Source organism: Neomonachus schauinslandi, chromosome 11 (assembly GCF_002201575.2).
Source record: "Neomonachus schauinslandi chromosome 11, ASM220157v2, whole genome shotgun sequence".
Lineage (NCBI taxonomy): Eukaryota > Metazoa > Chordata > Mammalia > Carnivora > Phocidae > Neomonachus > Neomonachus schauinslandi.
The window spans coordinates 36946071-36968137 of record NC_058413.1 but is presented as its reverse complement, the minus strand read 5'-3'; the positions used below and the strand labels follow the sequence as shown (position 1 = coordinate 36968137).

The 22067-nt window shown below is 39.6% G+C and overlaps 1 protein-coding gene across 3 annotated transcripts in view; it reads left to right on the top strand.

The window, feature by feature from the left end:
* Positions 1-22067, top strand: part of NELL1 (neural EGFL like 1) — an 805269-nt gene that overhangs the window by 374916 nt on the left and 408286 nt on the right. For all 3 annotated transcript variants that reach the window (XM_021685858.1, XM_021685859.1, XM_021685857.1), the window contains one exon: positions 16294-16419. In XM_021685858.1, coding sequence (XP_021541533.1) covers positions 16294-16419 — 126 coding nt within the window. The remainder of the gene's footprint in view (positions 1-16293; positions 16420-22067) is intronic.

Here is a 22067-nt window from a genome sequence, read left to right as displayed (position 1 = left end):
TAAGCAGTCCAAAGTTGCTGCTCTCAACACCTGCACACACCTCATTACTGTTTTATTTAAGAATGAAATAAAAATAGTTTTAAATTTTCCTTTCCCCCAAGTTGCTACCCGTCTAGCAGCTTGTATTTTCATATAGTGCTTCTATCCCCCTTGACCTCAGGAATGAAGTGCACACCCCTTAGCATGGTATTCGAGACCTGCCTTGACCTGACCTGTGTTCACCGTCCTCATGCTTTCTTGAGTTCTATGTGGCTCCCCTCTACCTTTCAGTGCTGTGAAGTCACATGCCTGGATGTGTCTTCTCAATGCCCTTGGTCTTCCCTTTGGTAGTCCTTTTCTTTTCATGTCTTACCTTTTCCCTTATCGATCTTGTGAACATTTCTTTGTTTTTTATGACCGCTTGTGTCATGCCCTTTGCTACATAGAATTGCTCATTACTTTCATGTGACCGTTGCATGCGTATTTCCTCTAAAGTGCTTGCAGCATTCTGTCTCCACTTATGAACTGTGGAAGCCCCGGCCAAGCTGTCTTCATCTCTGTGACCACCCCACCCAGTTTAGTCAGGCCCAGGGAAGCACTCTGTCCTTTGGAACTGGCCGTGACAAGTCTGCCCACTCTGTCCTGCTCCACCCAATGTAGTGCAGCAAACAGTCCTTGGGAAGACCCGTGGCACTTCTTAATGGAGCTTTTTAGAGAGACCTGATGGTACCATTTGGTAAAAGAATCTTCACCTTGAATTAGGTGCTTCGGGGATATAAGTGTGTAAGACCCTGAGGGAGGAGGCTGTCATTGATTGAGCTCTGGCCCTGTTTTCTTTCTCCACCTTTCTTACCCAGTTCATTTTCGTACGTAAGCATTCAATATTCTGTATCCTCCAATTCCATTTCCACCCCCTTCTCTCTCTCTCTTTCTCTCTCTGTTCTGTGGAGGCAGGTGTATTTTAGAATTCTAAAATGTGTTTGCAGCTCTCAAGCATGTCTCTAAATTAGACCTCAATATCTATCTAACAGGATGGATCTCAGCACTTTTTTTAAATCTAGGAAATGCTATTATTATCATTATCATAATTATTATATCATGGGTATTTAAATTTACTTTTCCAAGATTGATTGTTATCCAAGTTAGGAAGGCCAATGCATCTATATCAGCCTTTATTCAAGAATCTTATTTTGCCACTTGTGAAAGAGCTTTCCACTCAGAAAGCATACATTTTGAGTGTTTATATGTAGGCATTTTCATTTTTCACAACTTAATGGACTAAGACCATACAGACACCCTCCCCACCCCCCCAAGACCTTCCACACCATCATTGGTCCAAGGAATTATACCTGCTCTCAGGCAGGGGAAGGGAAAAGTGAGTTCGTCTGGGCAGGATGTGGCAGTCTTGTGGCCAGTGCGGGGCTGCAGGGCTCTGAGGAAAATGACTTGCTCTTTTTGTCTTGTGAAGGACTTAGTCAAGGAGCCACAGCTGGCTCAGTGGATGAGTCACTGACAGGCAGAGGATAGTAACTTGAGGAGATACTCATTATGGCTGGGGTCCCCAGGGCTGGCCAGAGAGGAGAGCCAGGCCTGGTAGCCCGTTGAGAAAGGCTACCTTTTAACCAAAGGAGTGAGAAGCAGCAGCTGAAGACTTTTCTTGAGGTCTGAGATGCTGTGCAAGGTACATAATGTGTGTAATGAGACAATCTCATTGAATCTTCACAAAAACACTATTTCTCAGATATGGAAAATCAAGTTCAGAAACATTAGGGGACTTTCCTAGAGTAACAGTAATTGGTAGCAAAGCTGGGATTTGAACTAAGATTCCACCATTGTTTTCTTTCTAGCTCCATGAATTTCAGCTACCCAGGGGTATACGTGTTTCCTCTTTCCTGAGAAAGGAGAATTGCAGGCTTGGCATTTTCCTCCCCATCCCACCCCCCATTTTTATTTTTTTTTATTTTTTATTTATTTATTTATTTATTTTTTTAAAAGATTTTATTTATTTATTTGACAGAGAGAGAGAGAGAGACAGCGAGAGAGGTAACACAGCAGGGGGAGTGGGAGAGGGAGAAGCAGGCTTCCCGCCGAGCAGGAAGCCCGATGTGGGGCTCGATCCCAGGACCCTGGGATCATGACCTGAGCCGAAGGCCGACGCTTAACGACTGAGCCACCCAGGCGCCCCCACCCCCCATTTTTAAAAAAACAACTTAGGAGATAATCCATAGATAATCCATGGATAAGACCATAAAGTTAACTGATTTAAAGTGTACAGATAATTGATTTTTGATACATTGAATTATTTGACAAATTGTGGTAAAATATGTATAACCTAAAATTAGCCATTTTAGCCATTCTAAAGCCTACAGTTCGGTGGCATTAATTACATTCACAGTGTTGTGCCACCATCACCATTCTCTGTTTTGGAAACATTTTCCTCATTCTGCAGCATCCCTATAACTGCTAAGCAATAAGGCTCCTCTCTTTCTTCTCCTAGCTCCTGGAAACCTCTCATCTTTGGTCCAGTCACAATGGCGAACGGTTTGGTGGTTCCTCAAAAACCTAAGCATAGAATTACCACCTGGCTCAATAATTTAATTCCTAAATATATATCTAAAGCAATAGAAAACAGGGACTTGACCAGAAACTTGTATGCAATCTTCATTGCAGCGTTATTCACGTAAGCTAACAGGTGGATTGTTTGCTTTTTCCACTTCATCCCAACCACATGCCTAAGCCTCTTCTTCACCATAGCAGCCCTGCTAATTTTTTTAAACACAAAACAGTATTTTAAAATACGCTAACCATGTTGTGCATTACACCTCCCGAACTGATTTTTCCAATAACAGGACATTTGTAGTTTTTGACTCCCTGCCCCGCCCCCATCTTTCACCCACCTCCCTCTCCACTCCGGCAACCACCAATCTGTTTTCTATATGAGTTTTGTGTGTGTGTGTGTGTTTGTTTGCTTGTTAATTCCACGTTTCAGTGCGATCATGCAGTATTGTCTTTTTCGGGCTAATTTATTTCACTAAGTATAATACCCTCTAGATCCACCCATGTTGTCACAAATGAGAAGAGTTTTCTATGAGTGAATACTATTTCAGTGATCATATACACCATATTTTCTTTATCCATTTATCTGTTGATGGATACTTAGGTTTTTTCCATATCTTGGCTTTTGTAAATAATGATGCAGTGGACACGAGGGTACATATATCTTCTTGAATTAGTGTTTTTGCTTTCTTCAGATAGATACCCAGGAGTGGAATTGCTAGGTCATATGGTAGATCTAGTTTCAATTTTTTGAGGAACCTCCATACTATTTTCCATAGCGGTTCTATCCATTTACAGTCCAGCCAACAGTGCACAAGTGTTTCCTGTTCTCCACATCCTAACACTTTTTTTCCTTAGTTTCTATTTAAATTCCAGTTAGCATACAGTATACTCTTAGTTTCAGGTGTACAATTTAGTGATTTAACACTTCGTACAACACCCAGTGCTCATCATCACAAGTGCATCACTCATTACCTGTTTCACCCATCCCTACTCCCCTTCTCCAGTGACCCTCAGTTTGTTCTCTATAGTTAAGGCTCTGCTTCTTGGTTTGCCTCTCTTTTTCTTTTCCCCTTTGTTCATTTGTTTTGTAAATTCCACATTTGGGTGAGATCATATGGTATTTGTCTTTTTCTGACTGAGTTATTTCACTTAGCATAACTCTGTAGCTCCATCCATGTTGTTGCAAATGGCAAGATTTCATTATTTTTTATGGCTGAGTAATATTCCGAATATATATATATCACATCATCTTTATCCATTCATCGGCTGATGGACCCTTGGGGTGTTTCCATTATTTGGCTATTGTAAATAATGTTTCTATAAACCTTGGGGTTCATGCATCCCTTGGATAATAGCCATTCACAAGTGTGCAGTGATACCTCCTTGTGGTTTTGATTTGCATTTCTTTGATGATTAATGATGTTAAGCACCTTTCATTTACCTGTTGACCATTTGTATGTCTTTGCGAAAATATTCAGATCCTCTGGTAATTTTTAATACAATTTTTTGATGAATTTTATAAATTTTAAATAGTAACCACTTCTCAGATAAATGATTTACAAATATTTTCTCCCATTCCATTGATTGCCTTTTCATTTTGCTGATGGTTTCCTTTGCTGGGCAGAAGCTTTTTAGTTTGATGTAGTGTTTAATTCTATTTTATATATTGGGCTTCCAAGTTAGATAATATTTCAAATAGAGGCAGGTCAGTATAGAACAATGTTTCTTAAACTTTGTTTCATTGTCTGCCCCCTAAGTGTCTTTGAGACATTTTTTCCTTATCACTCTCCCATGAAATTTTAATACCACAGGTACTCCATATATCTGTTCACACACACACAGAGACACACACAGACACACACAAACACACTTTGGAGAATCACAACTTTTATATCTAAGATTTCTTTGTTCCCCCACGAGCTGCTTTTTTTTCCCCCATCCCTTACAGGTGATTTCACTCTAGTTGAGAGCTGTGGCATGGAGAGTAAAGCACCACCTTGGGAGCCAGATCTACCTAGACTTGAGTTCTAGTTCTGCCTCTTCCTTGTTATGTGACCATGGGCAAGTTGTTAAGTCTCTCCATGCCTTAATTTCTTCATCTGTACACTGGGGATGCTAAAAATCCTACTTCAGAGGGTTATTATGAACGTTAAATGAATTAGTATGTGTTAGGGTCGTACCTGGCACTCAGTAAAAGCTATAAAATGTTAGCTATCATTTTTTTAAAGGGTACTTCCATTTAAAAATAGCTTAAGACCAGTGAACTACATGGAAACCAGCTTGTCTTCCATTTCCTGCCTTTTGAATGATGTTTTTCATTCTGTTTTTGGTTTGTATTTTCAGAGGAAAATAGGTTATGAGTCATTATTCTGTGTTTATTTTTTTCCCCTCTTCCCATCCATTCACATTGTATACAAGTCTCGACTTGGTGATTTTTAAGAACCAGCTTAAATAATTTATGGTTTTGATTCTCATATTGGAGTACATGGATTCAGTCAAATGTGTAAGAATTTGGAATTGGGAATAATGTTGATTTCTGTTCAAGAAGATTATTTCATCTAAGGAATGTCTCCACGTGCGGAAACACACAAAGAGTAGCTTGCCTTCCTGAGTACATTCAGCTGATAGTGATTCTTCATACAGATAGATGCTGGAACATAGGTACTGGTTTTATTGAATATAGGTTGTGTTCATTAACTACCTGCTCATTGGTCTACAGGACCCTGTTTGTGCAATTCACAGTCTGATATTTAATCACTGGTTAATTTGGTGCTGTAGTGAATCAGACATAAACTTCTGGCATCAAATCATTTATTTTTAAAAGACTAAAGCCTGTGCATTTTATTTTGACTGCATGGTAAGAGTGGTGAATAAATAATATGGCCAATTGTGACTACAGCAAATTGCTATTTAATTAACCAAGGAAGGTATATATTCTTATTGAGAAGGGGGAAGTTCAGGTGGCCTGTAGAGAGGAAGAATAGAGTAGATGCCAAGGTCATCTTCCAGCTGGTTAGCCTCTTGTGTGTCCATAAGACAAAAATATTAATATATGCCTATATGGTAATTGTGAAGATGAAATGAATACATGCAAAGTGCTTAAAACTGTGCATGGCACAAAGTAGTGATCAATAAAGTCTACTTACTATAAAGAATAGTTGAGACCAGAGATACAGAGGACATAGATGGCTTTGCTGGTGGTATTACTCTCTCTCATCTCTTTCACTCTCAGCTGACTTTCCTTTATCTTCGTAAAGCAGAAGAACAGCTGACCAACATCTCCCCATTTCTCCCACACCCCAGCCCCTGGTGACCACAGTTCTAGTCTCTCTCTCTGTCAGTGTGGCTTTTTTTTTTTTTTTTTTTTAGATTCCTCATACAAGTGGTATCATACAGTATTTGTCTTTCTCTGATCTATTTCACTTAGCATGATACCCTCAAGGTCCACCCATGTTGTCTCAAATGGTAATATTTTCTTTTTTCTCATGGCTGAATTATATTCTTTTGTACATGTATGTACATACAACATATTCTTTATCCATTCATCTTTTGATGGTTAAAGAGTACAAACTTCCGGCTATAAGATGAATAAGTTGCTGGTATTTAATGTACCATGGTGCATGGTGATCACTAGCATGGTGATTCTAGTTAATGATGTTGTATTATATATTTGAAAGCTGCTAAGAGAATAGATCTTAAACCTTATTACCACAAAAAATGTGGCAGTTATGTGATGGAAGTATAAGCTAAGGCTATGGTGGTAATCATTCTGCCTTATTTTAGTGTATCATATCTATGTGTGATACACCTTAAAATTACACAGTGTTATATGCCAATTATATCTTGCTAAAACTGGGGGGGAAATAAAGAATTGTTGCCCAATTCAATCAGTGATAAGGGAAGGTCATCAACATTTTATGAAGACATCTTCTTGCCTTCCCAAGACTCAGATATCTTGTGGGTGAATTTTTCCCCAATTCCCTTTGTTGGAATTAGACATTTCTTTCTCTAGTAGGACTTAGATCGCCCTCACAAGGTTCATGTTCATGTGACCGTCTCTCTGCTAGATTACGTTTTTTGTTGTTGTTTTTTTTTTAAGATTTTATTTATCTGAGAGAGAGAATGGGGGAGAGAGAGAGAATGAGAGGGGGGAGCCCGACGCGGGACTCGATCCTGGGACTCCAGAATCATGACCTGAGCCGAAGGCAGTTGCTCAACCAACTGAGACACTGAGGCCCCAGAGATTACGTTCTTTATTGGCTTTTTTTTCATTTCGTGTAAAAGCCAGAAGACTGGGACCACATCCCACTGACCTTTGGATCTTTACTTCGAGTGGAATCCAGCAGTCTCTTAACACCTTTTGAATTTCCTTTCCTAAATGGAGGGAAGACCAGAGACCGTGGTAGCTTCTACATTTCCAGTGTGTTCTTTGTTAGTCCAACTGACGCAGAACTCATGAGAAAACCTTGGACCCCTTTGGAAGAACTCACTGGTTTTGTTGATATCATTGGCTGGAGTAGAATTCAGATACAGGTAGATTCAGATAGGCTGGGGCACAGCCTGAGGCCAAAACTGAATTAACTTTCACTCACTGTGCTGCTTTTCTTCCAGACATTTCATATGAGGTTATGGACATTCTCAAAGGTCAGAATGCCAGGCTGGGAAGAAAGTCTTAAGGTGGTGTCTTACAGTGCTTTTCCAATGTCAACTAGAAATTGGTGTGCTTTGATTTCCAATGGCACAGATATATGCTATTTTATGACAGTATTTGATTCTGAAATTGAGCCCAGCAGGGAAAATAAACATCCTGGCAGGGTTTTTTCAAATATCTGATATAGCTATATTTGGAAAATACATTTAAATGTCATAAAACCAACAACCTAATTTCTATATTATGGTGTATGTAGCTCCAGGAAGACTTTTTTATTATGCATTGGATGACCAAAAGGTTACTTGGATTTTTAATCTGCAAATACTTGATTTGGCAAGCGACGTATTTGTTTGACATCTATCTTAGAAGATGATGTAAAAATCCATTTCAGCAGGCGACCGAGAAACTTAGAGTCATTTTCTTACTTTGGAGCTGCCTAAGAAAACACTATAGACTGCATGGCTTCAATAGCAGAAATGAACTGACTCACCATACTGGAGGCTGGAAGTCTGAGATCAGGGTGTCACTGTGGTTGGGTTCTTGTGAAGGCTCTCCTGGCCTACAGATGATTGTGTTCTCCTTGTGTCCTCACATGGCAGAGAGTGAGCAAGGACAAACTATCTAGAGCCTCTTCATATGAGAGCATATATCTTCTCTTGAGGCACCACTCTCATCGTGTCATCTAAACATAATTACCCCCCAGAAGCCCTATTTCCAAATACCATCATATTGGAGGTTAGGATTTCAACACATAAATTTGAAAGGGGTGCACAGTTTAGTCCACAGAAGTTATCTAGGCACCTCCCTAGGTTGTCTAACCATTTTTTTTCCCCTTCTCTTTCTCCTTCCCTTCCTTCATGCCTCCTTGTTGTCCTCCTCCCTTCTTGTCTTCCTCATTCCCTTCTTCCTTTTGCTCCTTTCTTCCTTGCTCCACTAAATCTCCTTGTGATAACATGCTTTAAGGCACATTCATGGGTTGAATCTGATAAATATATTTTGCTTGGTTTGAAATGTTTGGGAAAAGAAGGAACGCAAATTCTAAAAAATTAAATTAATGCTTGGATATGCAACTTCTCTAGAAAGATCAGAGATCTAGCCCAGTCTCTGAGAGGTAGTACTAGAGGGTTCAGAGTTAGACTCTGAAGACATTCTACCAGAATTCATATCTTGGTAGTCCAGGTATATCTCCTAGCTATGTGACCTTAGACAATTTACTGAACGTTTCTAAACTGCCCTTAGCACATAGTGCCATTCAATGATGTCTTATTACTCCTTCATGGCGTTATCTGACTGGAACTCTGGTTATTCACAGTCCAAACTCTTGCTATTGTCTTTCCACCACTGAGGTTCAATGTCACTTTCCATGAGTCCTTGGCCTTGCAGTATGCTTTCTCCCTAAAAGAAAGAACCATTTTTTGTTTGTTTGTTTGTTGTTGTTGTTCTTGGAGGTAGGAAAATGAAAGATGTATGTTTTAAGAAAAATAAGAGACAAAAATGTATTTCTTTGTTGAAGGGACCTATTTTGCATATAGATTTTCTACCTGGCTTCTGTTAGGCATTTGGTTTATAGTCCTTGCTTCAGGAAGAAAACCATAATTATAGAGAAGCCTGAGCATTGGATAAAACACTAGTTTCAGAGCTAGAAGACCTTGCTTTTTTAAAAATCTCAATGATTATCTGTCTACCTTTGGGGCTCTATTTCTATCTTCTCTGGACCTCTGTTCTTTCATCTGAAATAGGGCATAATAATCTATATCTTGTCTACCAGACTGGATTTTTATCAGTTCAAGTCAGAGATCATAGAGATTTAAAAAAATATCCAGTCTGACACAGTGGGAGAGTATTGATAATTCTAATATAACAACTGACTGGCCCATGCCACCATGTTTTTATAACTCATGATTTCTGCAAAGGTAGGAGATTAAAGTCTGGTAGAATTGCCCTGCAAGTTAATTTACTAGTCTGTGGAGAACTTGCCCAAATCCATGTTTTTGTCTGAATATATGTTTGCTAGATCTAGCTGCTCTTGGTTTTCAGAGGAGATGCCAACTCAGTTGACAATAGGTATCAAGGAACAGTGAGAACACTTGGGTCATCTGAATAGTATTCTCTAGAACTTGTGTCTTGAGAAAGTTTCTGGAACATCAAGCTCCTCAAAACAGGAGGAGAGAGGGGAGAAAGTGCTTCAGTAGGCTTTTATGATCCGTGGACAGAAAAATTTGAATATGTCAAGAACTTTAGGATGGGGGGGCCGGTGGTCTTTACTCTCTGGTCCAACTCCCTGATTGCATAGATGGGAAAATCAAGGTCTAGAGAAGAAAAAGTGACTTGCCAGTGCTATAGTTAGCTAATAGAAAAAGCAGGAACATAACCTGACTCTTGACTGTCAATCCAGTGCTTTTGGTCCAGCAGTCAGAGTAGAACAAGTATGCTTCTTGGAGTCACAGGGACCTGGGTTGAAATTCTAGGTACTCTATATGTAATTTCCGATGCTAGTCCATGGGATGGAAATAATGAGATGGGATATCTACAGTGCTTGCAACAGAGCACAGTCTCAGTAAATCTTGGTTTGCTTTTCCCCATTCTGTTTCCTTTTTAAATATGCATGAGAAGTAGGCATAACCACCTCGTACCAACCCCCCAGCTCCAACCTTTTCCGTATTGCCTTTTTCTAGGAAATTCTTACAAACAAGTCTGAGTAGAACACACCATTTTATCAAGAGAATTCTTTGCATTTGCTTCTATCTTTGCTACCCAGACCCTGCACTCTAATTTAATGATGATAATGCCAAATTCGGTTCTATGTTTGCTCTGAACTCTTATGCAGATGGAGGTTGGTGATATATGAAGAATCATTATGCCACATCAAGTTTCATTTTAAAGTCCATAAGCATACCTTTTTAAAATGAAAACAAACTACTTCACCATCTTGGGGAGGGACATAAATCATGTATTTTTATTACCTCAAAAGACCACCAGAAGATGAGCTCCAATATTTCAAAGGTGACAAGCAATCTATACGAATGAATCGTAATTTGAGCCCCATTATACTCGAGCTGATACATACTGCAGTGGGATTTATAGATGTTTCTTGAAAAATATGAAAAAGAAAAGAAAACAACCAGGCCTTTGTCTCTAGTTTCAAATCCTAGAGGAGGCAATCAGTCTTACGCAACTGGCATAGAGACTGTATCAAGCTGTGGGTTCAAGGTGGGAGCAGAATGCTGCTACCTGTTTTGGGGCTCTGGGTCACTGGAGCCTAAAATGTGAAAGTGTTAAGAGTGATTTAAAAGAGCCAAAGAACCAGTGATGCATGGTGTAGCATCGCTCTTCCAACAGAGTATAATACCAGAACAAATGTTAGGAAAAGCTTTGCACATAGACATAGAATTTGGAGATCTACTTGTTTCCATATGCTTCCTGGCCGCATGAGATGAATCTAACAGAGTTATAGGATTGAATCATCATTGAGGGCTAGAAATGCTGCAGTGAGGATTGTGCCAACTTTGAAATCAGACCATGTGTATTCAAACCCAGGCTCTTAGGCTTATGACTTTGTGCCTTGGGCAAGTGACCTAATAATCTCTGAACTGCGTTCCCTCATCATGACATGGAGCTACCTACTTCCTTCAAGAAGAATAAATGGAGTGATGAGACGCTATCTGGTGAGTACGTAGCACAGTGTTTAATACATAGAAATGACATCTATGAGAAATACTCATAAAAATGAGTACTAACCGGGTGCCAGGCGGCTGTTCCTAGTTTTACCCTTTGAGGTTATACACATTGAACCTCATATTCTTCTTGGTATTACCCTGTGCCTAATTGTGCAGTTTTTTTTTTTAATCCATTCATCCTTCCAGTAATGAGGTTAACTGTTGTTCTTATAAAAACTTCTTAGACTGGTTGAGACCTTTAACTTGAATCTGGACTAGAGTGTGTCCAGCCCCCACCTTGAGGTTCAGCCTTAGGCTGAGCCTCTTGTTGTCTCCTGGATTTGGATTGAATGTCACACCTGGAGAGACCATTGCTTGAGAAAGAAATAGGCTGGGCACCACCTGGGCAAAGGTCAGATGGCTTTCAGGTTAAAATCTTTGATGCTTTGGGCCCTATGCGTTTCTCTCTGTGAGCATCAGTTCATTCTTTCATTAGGGAGTTCTGTCTGGCGTTTATTTGCTTGTTGTTGTAATTATTCATTACCTTTCAGAATCTTTCTGAACAATAAGCACCGTTTGTCTTACGTTTATATTAAAAATCTCAGTTCACTAGTTCTCAAGATTGTTTTCTCAGGATATCTCAACTCTGAAGATGTTCGTTAATTCTGTTTTGATTCTTTCTATAATCAGATTTCCTTCTGAAGCACTCTTGAGTCCTATCAAAACTGTCTGCGGGGTTGTGCCTTTCCCTGAGGACGAGGCAATCTTTGTTTTGGCAAATGTGTTGCTAGTCCATCCCCAGCCACATCCTAAAAACGGGGAAATTCTCAATTCCTTCCTTTCTTCTGTATTATTGCCTCAAAGGACCCAGCTAGATGACTCTAAACACTTGACAATTTTTTTCCCTCCCCTCCGCGTTAGTTATACTGTCAGGTATTTTTATATCTGGTGTTTGCATAATGGGGGATAGGCAACAAAGATAAGGTTGTAACAGTTTAATTTTCTGGTACGTTTGTCAACTTTTCTGCTCTATTTTGGTGCTATCTTTTTCTGGACTGGTACCAGGAAATTATGAGATCTGCAAGAGTTGAAATTATCAGTGGTATAAAGTGAAAATGAAACCAGCTCAAAGACACCTCATCGGAGCAGTGGGGATATATGGCATGGGGTCCTGTGTGACTTGTAGAGAGTAAAGGTTGAAGAAGTTTATGTGAGAAATTCTCCCTGGAATCTTCTAACCATCCCCTTGTCCTGTTTTTGAAAATATTTTCATTCAGGGTCTTAGAATCCTCTGAAACAAAGGGATGGTTTGGCAGTTTGAGTCAAAATAAGCTTGTTACAGTCGAGTAACTCCTTCAAATCGAGATGAGGCAGATGCCTCTCATCAGTTATCCAGTGGCCTAAGGGAAATGAGCCAGGAGTTTCTCTCTGGGAGGAGCTGACAAGGGTCCATGACAGGGAAACATTCATTGTAGTCAGCAGCCTGGTTGGCAGCTGTGGCCCATGGGCTGAAGATTGAATTGACTCTAAGGCAAGTCCTGACTAGTTTCTCATCCTAAAGAATGTCTGGGCATCCCGGCAGAATGAGATGGAGTTCAGTGTGGCTACATCTCTGAGAGTAAAATACCAAGGTGATTTAGCCTTCAGCTTGGCCAGCTCCAGTCCATTCTCTTCACTACAGCTGAGTGGTATTTTAAAAACAGAAATTGGTTTGTGCCCCTGCCTTGATTAAAGTCTAGACTCCTTCCTGTGGCCCACAAGGCTCAGCAGGATCTGGCCTGAGCTTATCTTGCCAGTTTCACTTTAAATAGACAAAGCTCCTTCCCCTAATTCTTCTCCAACATTCTTCTCTGTCTGGTATGTTATTCCTCTCCCCTTCACCTGTTTCACTTCTGTTTTAGGTGTTCAATGAAACATCATGTCCATAGAGACTGCTCCTCTGGCCCTCTCAGACCACGTCCAATCCCCCTGTTAAAAGGTCTCCCGTTCTTGGTAGAACTTACAAGTTTCGCCCAATGTCTTGCCAGGCTGTTAGGTTTATGGTGGCATTTTGTTCATCCTCTGCTTCAGGGCCTAGTAGAAGGCTAATTAATGTTCATGACTCAGTGATTCTCTCCCTTCGTAACTCTACAGAGACAACAAGTTTAGCCTCTGGAGTTTCCCTTACTTTTCCCCACCTCTGGTCTCTACCTGGTGAATTTCTGTGCATCTTTTAAGATCAAGTTTAATGATCTCTTTCTTTTAGATGCCTTTCCTAGTCACCCCTCTACCAGCCAGGGTGGGCTCGACGGCTTAAATGAACAAAAGCCTATTTGTAGCTCATGCAACATGTTGATCAGGCTTGTCTGGTTGCCTACTCCTCACTCAGGGACCCAGGCTGAGAATGTCTCCATCTCTGTGCTTCCATGATTTCCAAAGCAGGGACAGGAAATGTGTCAATCTCACTGAGTGCTCTGAAATCTGGATGGTCCCTTAGAATTATCTTGAGCTGGGGTAAATGAGAAGCAGTCTTTGTTGTAGCTCACTCCCAGGATGAAAGTGTGACTGACTGACTATATTATCTCTCATTAGCCAAGGACAGTTTCCCTAAAAGGATAACAGCTGATGATTGTTAGCAGGCAATACTCCCATTAGCTGGGGGATTAAGTTCTTTAGTTCTGAAGTGAGATCTGAGAAGTACAGCAGAGTGCCCACCCCTAATACCCAATCCATTTCAACTGTCTATCTCCATCTTCATGTCCTCACATCTCTCCTCAGTAGCCAAGATTCCTTGGCACCTCATCATCATCATCTCTTTCTTTAGACCCTCAATTCCCTTGTATCTGTTTACTCATTATATCTGCATAAAAACTCATCTCTGGTCACACCAAACTTCCCAGTTACCCTTCTACTGCCCCCAAATACCTGAATGAAACTGGAGAAAAACACACGGCCATGCTGACTGCTCTGACTTAACTCATTCGTGATCACAAATCACAGCAGCTCCTCAGCCACTGTACTATATGCTCTGAGTAAATGTTTGTTCCCTTTTATCAACATGACTATTTAATACCTTATCCCCTCTCCTTAAATATCTGATACCTCCTCCCTTTCTTAATTCTCAGACATTACCCTCTCTTTTCATTTGAGAAAATAAAAATAAGCAAAGGAGAGTGACTTCATCTTACCGCCAACTATGCCAACCCATCTCCACGTCTTCCCTTATCTCGGCTTTGTTCTTGTTGTAGAGATGACCTGTTCCATCTGTGCACTGCTTCCCCCCAGGATTTGGCTCCTGCAATGATCTCTCTCTTCTATATCATCAGTTTGCGTCACTCATATTGAATCCTTCCCCAAAGTGTACAAACGTGCTGTGATCTCTCCCATCCTGAAATAAGACTCTCTCGACACCAAGTGTCTCCAGAACTACTACCCCATTTTTCTTTATGGGGAAAAAAAATCTCAGAAGGTTTGCCTTGTTTTTCTGTCTCTATTTCCTCCTCTTCCATCCTGTCTTTAATTGACTCAAGTCAGGCTTTTCTCCACCACCTTCCCAAATCTACTCTTCTTTGGTCAAGGTCACCAGTGAATTGCTTCACTGGTTAGTGATGTCTTGATCTTATTCAGCTTCTTAGCCGATGACAAAAGTGATCATTACTCCTTTCCTGAAACCCTTTTCCTCTCGACTTTTGTGATATCCACTGTTCTGTGAAGCAAAATGCTTAAATGATGTCAGGTATTGACTTGTTAAAGAATTCTAATGCCCTGGGTGCCAGAAAGATCTGAACTACACCTCATGCTCATGTGCGGTTACTATTCTGTCTTAAATTCGTGGGAGAGTTCCCTTCATACCCCAGCTTGATAGAATCTTATATAGTTTTTATATTCGGTTATCCATTTATTTTAATTGTGCATTGTCTTGGATCGTTTTTGGAAGAACATGATCTTGTATAAGTAGAACACTTCATTGCCTGAAGCATTTCAGTGATTTCTGGTGTTTTGTTCGTACAGTTAAGCAAGTCTTGCTAACTGTGTGTCTTTCTAGGACCTCAATTACTCCACAGTAACTTTTATTTATGGGCTGGCAGATCTTTAGTGCTGAAAAGAATCTGATATTATTTAAGTGTGTTTTATTAAGAAATAAGTCAATCCATTTTTATTTTTAAAATAGATAAGTGAGATTCCTAGTACCCCACACAGCTGTTTTTATCCTCTGTTTCTACACATGAAGTGCCTTAGGACTTTGGTGATTACCTTAGTATATGTGCTGCTGAAGCAAGCACAGACTTTGGTGATTCCCTTAATAGTAACACTATGGTTGACTGTCATTTTCAAGGTGCTTTCATGAAGTGAATCATAGTAAATAAGAGATTGACTTCTGAGTTCAAATCCTGGGTATAGCTTGTTCTAACAGGATGACTTTGTGCCAGATATTTAACTTCTCTAAGCCTCAATTTTCTAGACTTCAAAATGTCAGTAGTGCTGCATGTACTTGGATCATGGAATTCAATGTGAATTACATTAGATAATGAATTTAAAGATGTAAAGCAGTAGGTTTAGAACTGGCCTGTATGACAAACTGATGAGAACCTTGGGACTCAGCATGGTTAAATGCACGTCACAGACTAGTACATGGAAGAACCAGAACTCTCATTGTGTTAGGTCCTCATGCTGTGCTGTGAGCCTTTCCTCTCCATCTCCATAAGCACTCTGAGTAAAATGAACACTTAAGGCATTTCTGAAAACAACTTCCAGAAAAGACTCAAGTCTGTACTTAAGGTTGTAGGTTATTTCAGTTCTTACCATGCATGTTTATGAGGAAGCTGGTGATGCTCTGACCTCCATTTCAGAGAGAAAAAGATCTTTTTGTTAAATCAGCCCATTCTGTCACATGGGAAGGATCTCCAGGTCAAGGAATGAAAGATTTCAGTTTGCATTAGACAACAGCTGTTGTCTGTATTCACAATACAACATGGGAGAAACTGGCTGTGCCATCATTTTTTAACAGATGGATTAAAGCGTGTCTTAGTAAGACACATGAGCAGAGAGGCCTGGATCCCCTTGATCTCTCTGATAAAAGCTACAGCATGTACAGTGGACACCTAATAAATATTAATTGGTATCAACTCACTGGACACAGAACTCCTTGATTTTGGATGTTTAAATCCAGCATCCTTCTTGGTGAGAGACTAACTGACTAAGATTGAAGAGCAGATTCAGTCTTCATACTTCTTGGTTTCTTAACTGTTAACATCTCACCATGCATCTTTCTCGAAATACTTTCAGCTCAAGATGGGATCTAATGAACCTGGATGCAGTCGAATTTGCGTTTAAGTTTTTGTTTACTGCATCTTGCTTTTTCTCTTAGCTTTGATGGGCATTTGCCTTTTTAAATTGCATTGTAAGATGATCACACTGAATAAAGTTCATTCTCCTAACTGTGATGTTGCTTCTTCTGTTCTCCTTCAGATATTGATGAGTGTGCAGCTAAGATGCATTACTGTCATGCCAATACCGTGTGTGTAAACTTGGCTGGGTTATATCGCTGTGACTGTGTCCCAGGCTACATCCGAGTGGATGACTTCTCTTGCACAGGTGAGCATGAAGAAGCAACACTGTTTTTCTGGTTCAGTCCTTCTCTGTACCATATGTGTGTTGTTAAATTTAACTCTGTGCTAGGTACTACTGTACCCCAGCTAGTTTTTCTCTTGCACTATTTCACCCTCCCCTTTGGAGAAAGAAGTGGTAAAAGAAATTTTGCCTGCGTAATTTATTTCTACTCCCAGTGGACTTAGAGATAGCAGTTTTAAGAATGGAAAAGTATCAAACTATTTTTCTTCTATCATGCTGAAATGTTTTTGTACATAAGAAAATGTACTTTGTTCCCATTGGGAAAGACAAGGATTAAATTGAGAGGGGGAGGGGAGTACCTGGCGGACAGGAATTGGGCATGTATGGGAGCCAGTCAAGACTCTGGATTGACATATGCTGATGGTCAGTTTCCCCTATATGGCAGGGCTCTCAGCACTAAGCTGGCATTCTAGGGATATGGGCGGTGCCTTCGTGTGAGCAATGCTGGCTTTGTGGGGCATTTGGTTTGGGGGTTCCAATATACTTCCAATTATGTATATGGAGGTATGAACAGTAAATTGGTTAAGGATGGTAGAAAGTTCTGAGTCTTTTTTCTTTTGGTCAAATGTCTTTAAATGACCAATCTGTAATCTATAAGAAAAGTGCCCCTCGAACACAGAATTTCAGTCATTTTGTACCTTTCCCTGACTCCTGCATCTTTTTTTTTGTTCTATTAACAGTGGCCTATAAACTGAATTTTTCACTCAGAATGGACTGCCACTCTTAGTGTATTTTATTCCCAAGGACCTTTATAGAAGCGCAAAAAGTTGCCAAAGTTAGGGAGCATGTTTCTATGTCCAAATAACCTTTCCCATTGATTGTTGTGTATTTATGTTACTATTTTTTGGCTAAGGAACTGGTGATGTGAGATTAATACAGGTTTCTGATGGCCACAGATGGCCAATCTCCTTTATCTTTCATGTAGTAGAACTAAAATTCCTAGAGAAAAAAGAGATTACATCAACACAGCATGCTGAGAGCTAAACATTTTAAAGGGGATGCAAAACTCTTTTGGACCAATAAACAAACAGTCTAAACATCTGATGTTTTATATGATTGTTTCTTTGTTCTTATGATTTAATTTAACCCTAAGATTAGAAGGAACCAGTGAATATCCTCCTAAGAACAACAGCACATATCATGCAACTCTGTAAACCTTGATTAAGGCCCTGCTGTGTAGAAAGGCCTTGTTGAAATCATAGCAGAATACCGCCTCTGCTTTACTTTTTCACAAAGGAAGGAAGATCGGAGCTCCGTGCTTGTTGAAAGCCTCTTAAGGATAGGTGCCCTGCCTGGTGGTTTATATATGGAACGAGATGGAAAATGTATTATTTATAGAATTACTTTGAGAAAGCAAACTGTGTTACTGGAGTAAAAGACAAGGATGTGGGTGTCAGTGGGTACCCAAGCATCCCTCCCCAAAAAAAGCAGCTCAGAGAGACTTTCTCTGATTTATATAATTAGCTACCCATTATCTTATCACCTGCTTTTAATTTTCTATCGCTTATTACCTTGTAGAATTTTTATTTTTTATCTGTGATTTTCAAAAATTTCTCTCTATTAGAATGTAAGATCTGAGAGTTGGGACCTTTTTTCTTTTGTTCCCTGCCTTTGCTACTTAAAAAACATAACCTAGTTGGAGGAGCTGGGGTTGTGGAGAGCATAGCCTGGCAGAGTGCCGTGCTCAACAGATATTTATTGAATGAAGGAATGAACAAAACTATTTAGCCTTGGGCTATTTACTTCTCTAAATTTCATTTATAAAATACAGCTCATATCTGCTGTATCTGCTTTACCTGTTATACGTAGCTCTTAGGTTATTGTGAACATCAGATTGTATATATGAAAACATTTATCATGGCACTTGCAGGCACTTGCATCAGTCAGGATAGGATGTTCTGCAGTAACAACCCCAAATATGACTAACTTAAAATAACAAGGTTTTGTTTGTCTTTCACTGGTCAACAGGAAGGGTGCTTTGCTCATCATAATTACTGTGGGGTACAAGCAGATGGAACAGTCAGTATTATGAACATTGCCAGTCACCAAGATGGGAAAGAGCCTGGAGAGTCTTGAAACAGTCATTCATTGTTGTTATCAGAGCGTCACACATACCCTTTCCACACTCTGCTCGTTGACTAGAGCTAGTCACCAGTACCCAGCCACCTACAAGGGGATGAAGAAATGCAGTTCTACTTTGTGCCTAGAGGGTTTAGAAAACCAGAAATATTTGGTGAATGGTGCTAATGAGTACGTAGTGACTTACACTTAATAGATACTCAACGGATTTTGTTTCCTTTAACAGGAGCTGTTTATTAAAATAACCCTTTCCCCCCCAACAGTACAGAGTCTGTTGGGGAAAGTAGTCTCAAAAACATGATGATGATATTAAGCATATCTGTACTAAGTGCTATGATGGAAGGACAAGCAAAGTGCAATAAAAAAAAGTTGCTTGATTTCCAGAATAGTGTGTGTGGAGTGTTTTTGCAAGCCACAAGGAGCTACTGGAGTTAACTCATGTTAACATGCAGTGAGTGGATTAGGGTAGGATTTTACAGTCTGGAATATGAATGGGAGTGCAGAGAGCTAAGAGACCAGCATTCTCCCTGCCATTTCTCCTCTAGACCAGATCCCAGGGCCTCCATTAGGTGCTTGCATAGTAAGTTGGAACTCTGATATTTACCTTGGTTCCTGAAAGTAAGCCTGTTAGGCCAAAGGTGCTCTTTGCTCTCCAAGATAGATCAGGTCCCCACCTCCAATCTCTGTCATTTTTTTATTGGCAAAGACTTCTTCCTCCAAGTGGCTATTTGTCTATGGTAATAAGTAAGGTATATAATAGATGTTGGCCACTGTAAGGCGTCTTTTCAGATGTTTCATTTTCTAAAGACCATTTGCTGGAGAAATTGACAGACTTGAAGGCATCCTTTGTTTGCCCCAAGTTCCTGATACAGCATTTCTCATTATTGGCATTCCTGATTTCCAAAATTCATTCTAGACTCTGTCCCAAATCAATTAGTACCTGCTGGTACTGTTAGTTTTCTAAGTATGTCAAGGTCACTGTTTTCTTTCTTTTAGTATGCCATTTAGCTTGACCCTAACTGCCCTAGAGGTCAGTAGTAATACTGAAAAATTAGATTCAACTAAAAATTAGTGAGCCTAGAAGTAAAGAAGATCTATCAACTTTGGTAATAGATTATTGAATGATTGATTCACCCATTTCATTCATTTATTCATATATCTAATACATCATTAGTATCAGTCATGAGTATTAGGAAATATGGTCACTGAGAATAGTGATAAATGACCGCTGTGCCCAGAGAGTTCATGATTTATGAGGCAACATCTTCACGTGAAAAAACTCAAATGTATATTCACTATCAAAAATGTTCCAATGTTTGCCAAATTGAAAGTCTTGCCTCTTGAAAGTCAGTAGAATTTAGATGAGTATTGGGTGTTTAATCCCATGTTAGTTGTTAGTCCTTTATAAGGTCCAAAGAAGAAACCCAAAAATAGCCATTCCAAACTTCATGCTGATAACCATGGTTCTTTTAGAAAGATTGCACCTGTGACAATAAAAGATGTTAAACTTGATGCTGGAGGGGAAAGGCAATGTGTCAAACAAAAAAGAAAATTTAACTCTTTCCCCCCTTTTTATCTTATTAAAAATTGAAAAAAAATCATATCTCATGGGAAAATAAGGAGGGTTTAACATTGAGAATACTTACCCACAACTTAAATGGTTTCACTTATTTGTGGAATATAAGGAATAGCATGGAGGACATTAGGAGAGGGAAGGGAAAAATGAAGGGGGGAAATCACAAGGGGAGACAAACCATGAGAGACTATGGACTCCAGGAAAAAACTGAAGGTTTTAGAAGGGAGAGGGGTGGGAGAATGGGTTAGCCTGGTGATGGGTATTAAGGAGGGCATGTATTACATGGAGCACTGGGTGTTATATACAAACAATCATGGAACACTACATCAAAAACTAATGATGTACTGTATGGTGACTAACATAACAATAAAAAAAATGTGTTATAACTTAATTTTTATACCTAGAGGCTGGGGATTCCCTGACATGACCACGTATTCTATACGAAGCTTTGTACTTTTTTCTAGGAAGGTTTCCCTTGCCCTTTGGAAGGGTGAAATCAAAAGCATTTGATGCTTGGGCCAGTTTTTGGCCTTAGGATTTGTGTGAGTCTACATCACTTTCTCTCCTGTAAGAGACCCCTGGGTTGCCCTTGCTCTTTTATGAATTTTGAAATTGGAGGATTCCCTGAAATTGGGCTGGTGGGGTGCTTTTCTCTTCTCTGTACCTTTTGATTTTTGCAATGGTCAGACTCCTTGATTTACTGGTCCCTAACTTTCATTTATCCACAGTTAAACTGCCCGTGTTTAGCTTGTTTGATAAGATGTTATCATTAGATACTCAGGCAGCTTGAAAGCAGGAAACCTGTGATTTATGACAAAAGCATGCAGCAATAAGACAGGTACTTGACAGTAATGGGTAAGCATTCATTTTTATGCCAAAAGCTTCCCATGAAGGTAAGAAATAAAAGAAAGAAGTGAGATAACCTATATCCCATGTGAGTTCTATTACCTTGCTCAAAGGATTTGTATTCTCTTGATATTGGCATGGAAGAAAGCTTGAAGGAAGTATATGTTTGAAATACTTCAAAAAAACTTAGTTAAAGTTAGATATAGTACATTAATTTTAGTGGTTTCAATTAAGCATCTTATAATGAAAAGAGGTGAGGCAACGGTTTAAAAGATTTAGGAGTAAGAGGTAACTGTTAGAAATTTTAGACCAGTTTTCTGAAAAAAGCTTTTCTCCTAAGGTTGATTATATAAAGAACACTTTGGAATATGAGGTACCTGATGTTGTTTTATTGAGCAGAGCCATATGAAATAGAGCCAAAATAGAACATTCTGCAACTTGATAGAGCATGGTAGTAAAATTCCTATTGATTATCCTTATCTTTAAAGCACATAGCATGTGCTTGTTTTGGACATGCTTGTTCTTACTTTTGACTGTCTGGCAGCATTAAAGGGATAAGTTACTAATTACTTGACTCTCAGTCTTAGAAAAGGTGAGATAGCTTTAAGAATGAAATTCTAGTAATAGATCTGTAGACTACTTCTACTTGAGTGAAAATGCTGTATCAAATGCTTTAAGATGCAAAACTACCTTTGTTAAAGATGGCAGAAAACATTTATTAATATATTGAATAAGTAAAGTCAAAACAAGAATTAGAGTTTTAGATATTCTGAAATCCAACTAAAATCTCTGATGATTATTACACATTTACCCTTTGCTTTGATTTGGCTGGTATGTCCCCCCACCTCCTTCGTTTTGTCCCCTCTTCCTTTTTTTTTGCTCCTTTTTTTCTTTTTTTCTCCTTTAAATAGGTAGTTGGCTCCATTACCCACCTCCCCTTCCAGAGGAGGGATGTGACAGTACTGAAAGCAGGATTCCAAACTCCTGCCTGTTTTCGTGCAGAGGTTCTCAACCCTCAGCTCAGGTTGGAATCACTCAGGACATGGGGGGAAAAAGTCAATGTTGGGATATACTCTTAGAGATTTTGATTTGCATTTTGTCTAGGACTGAG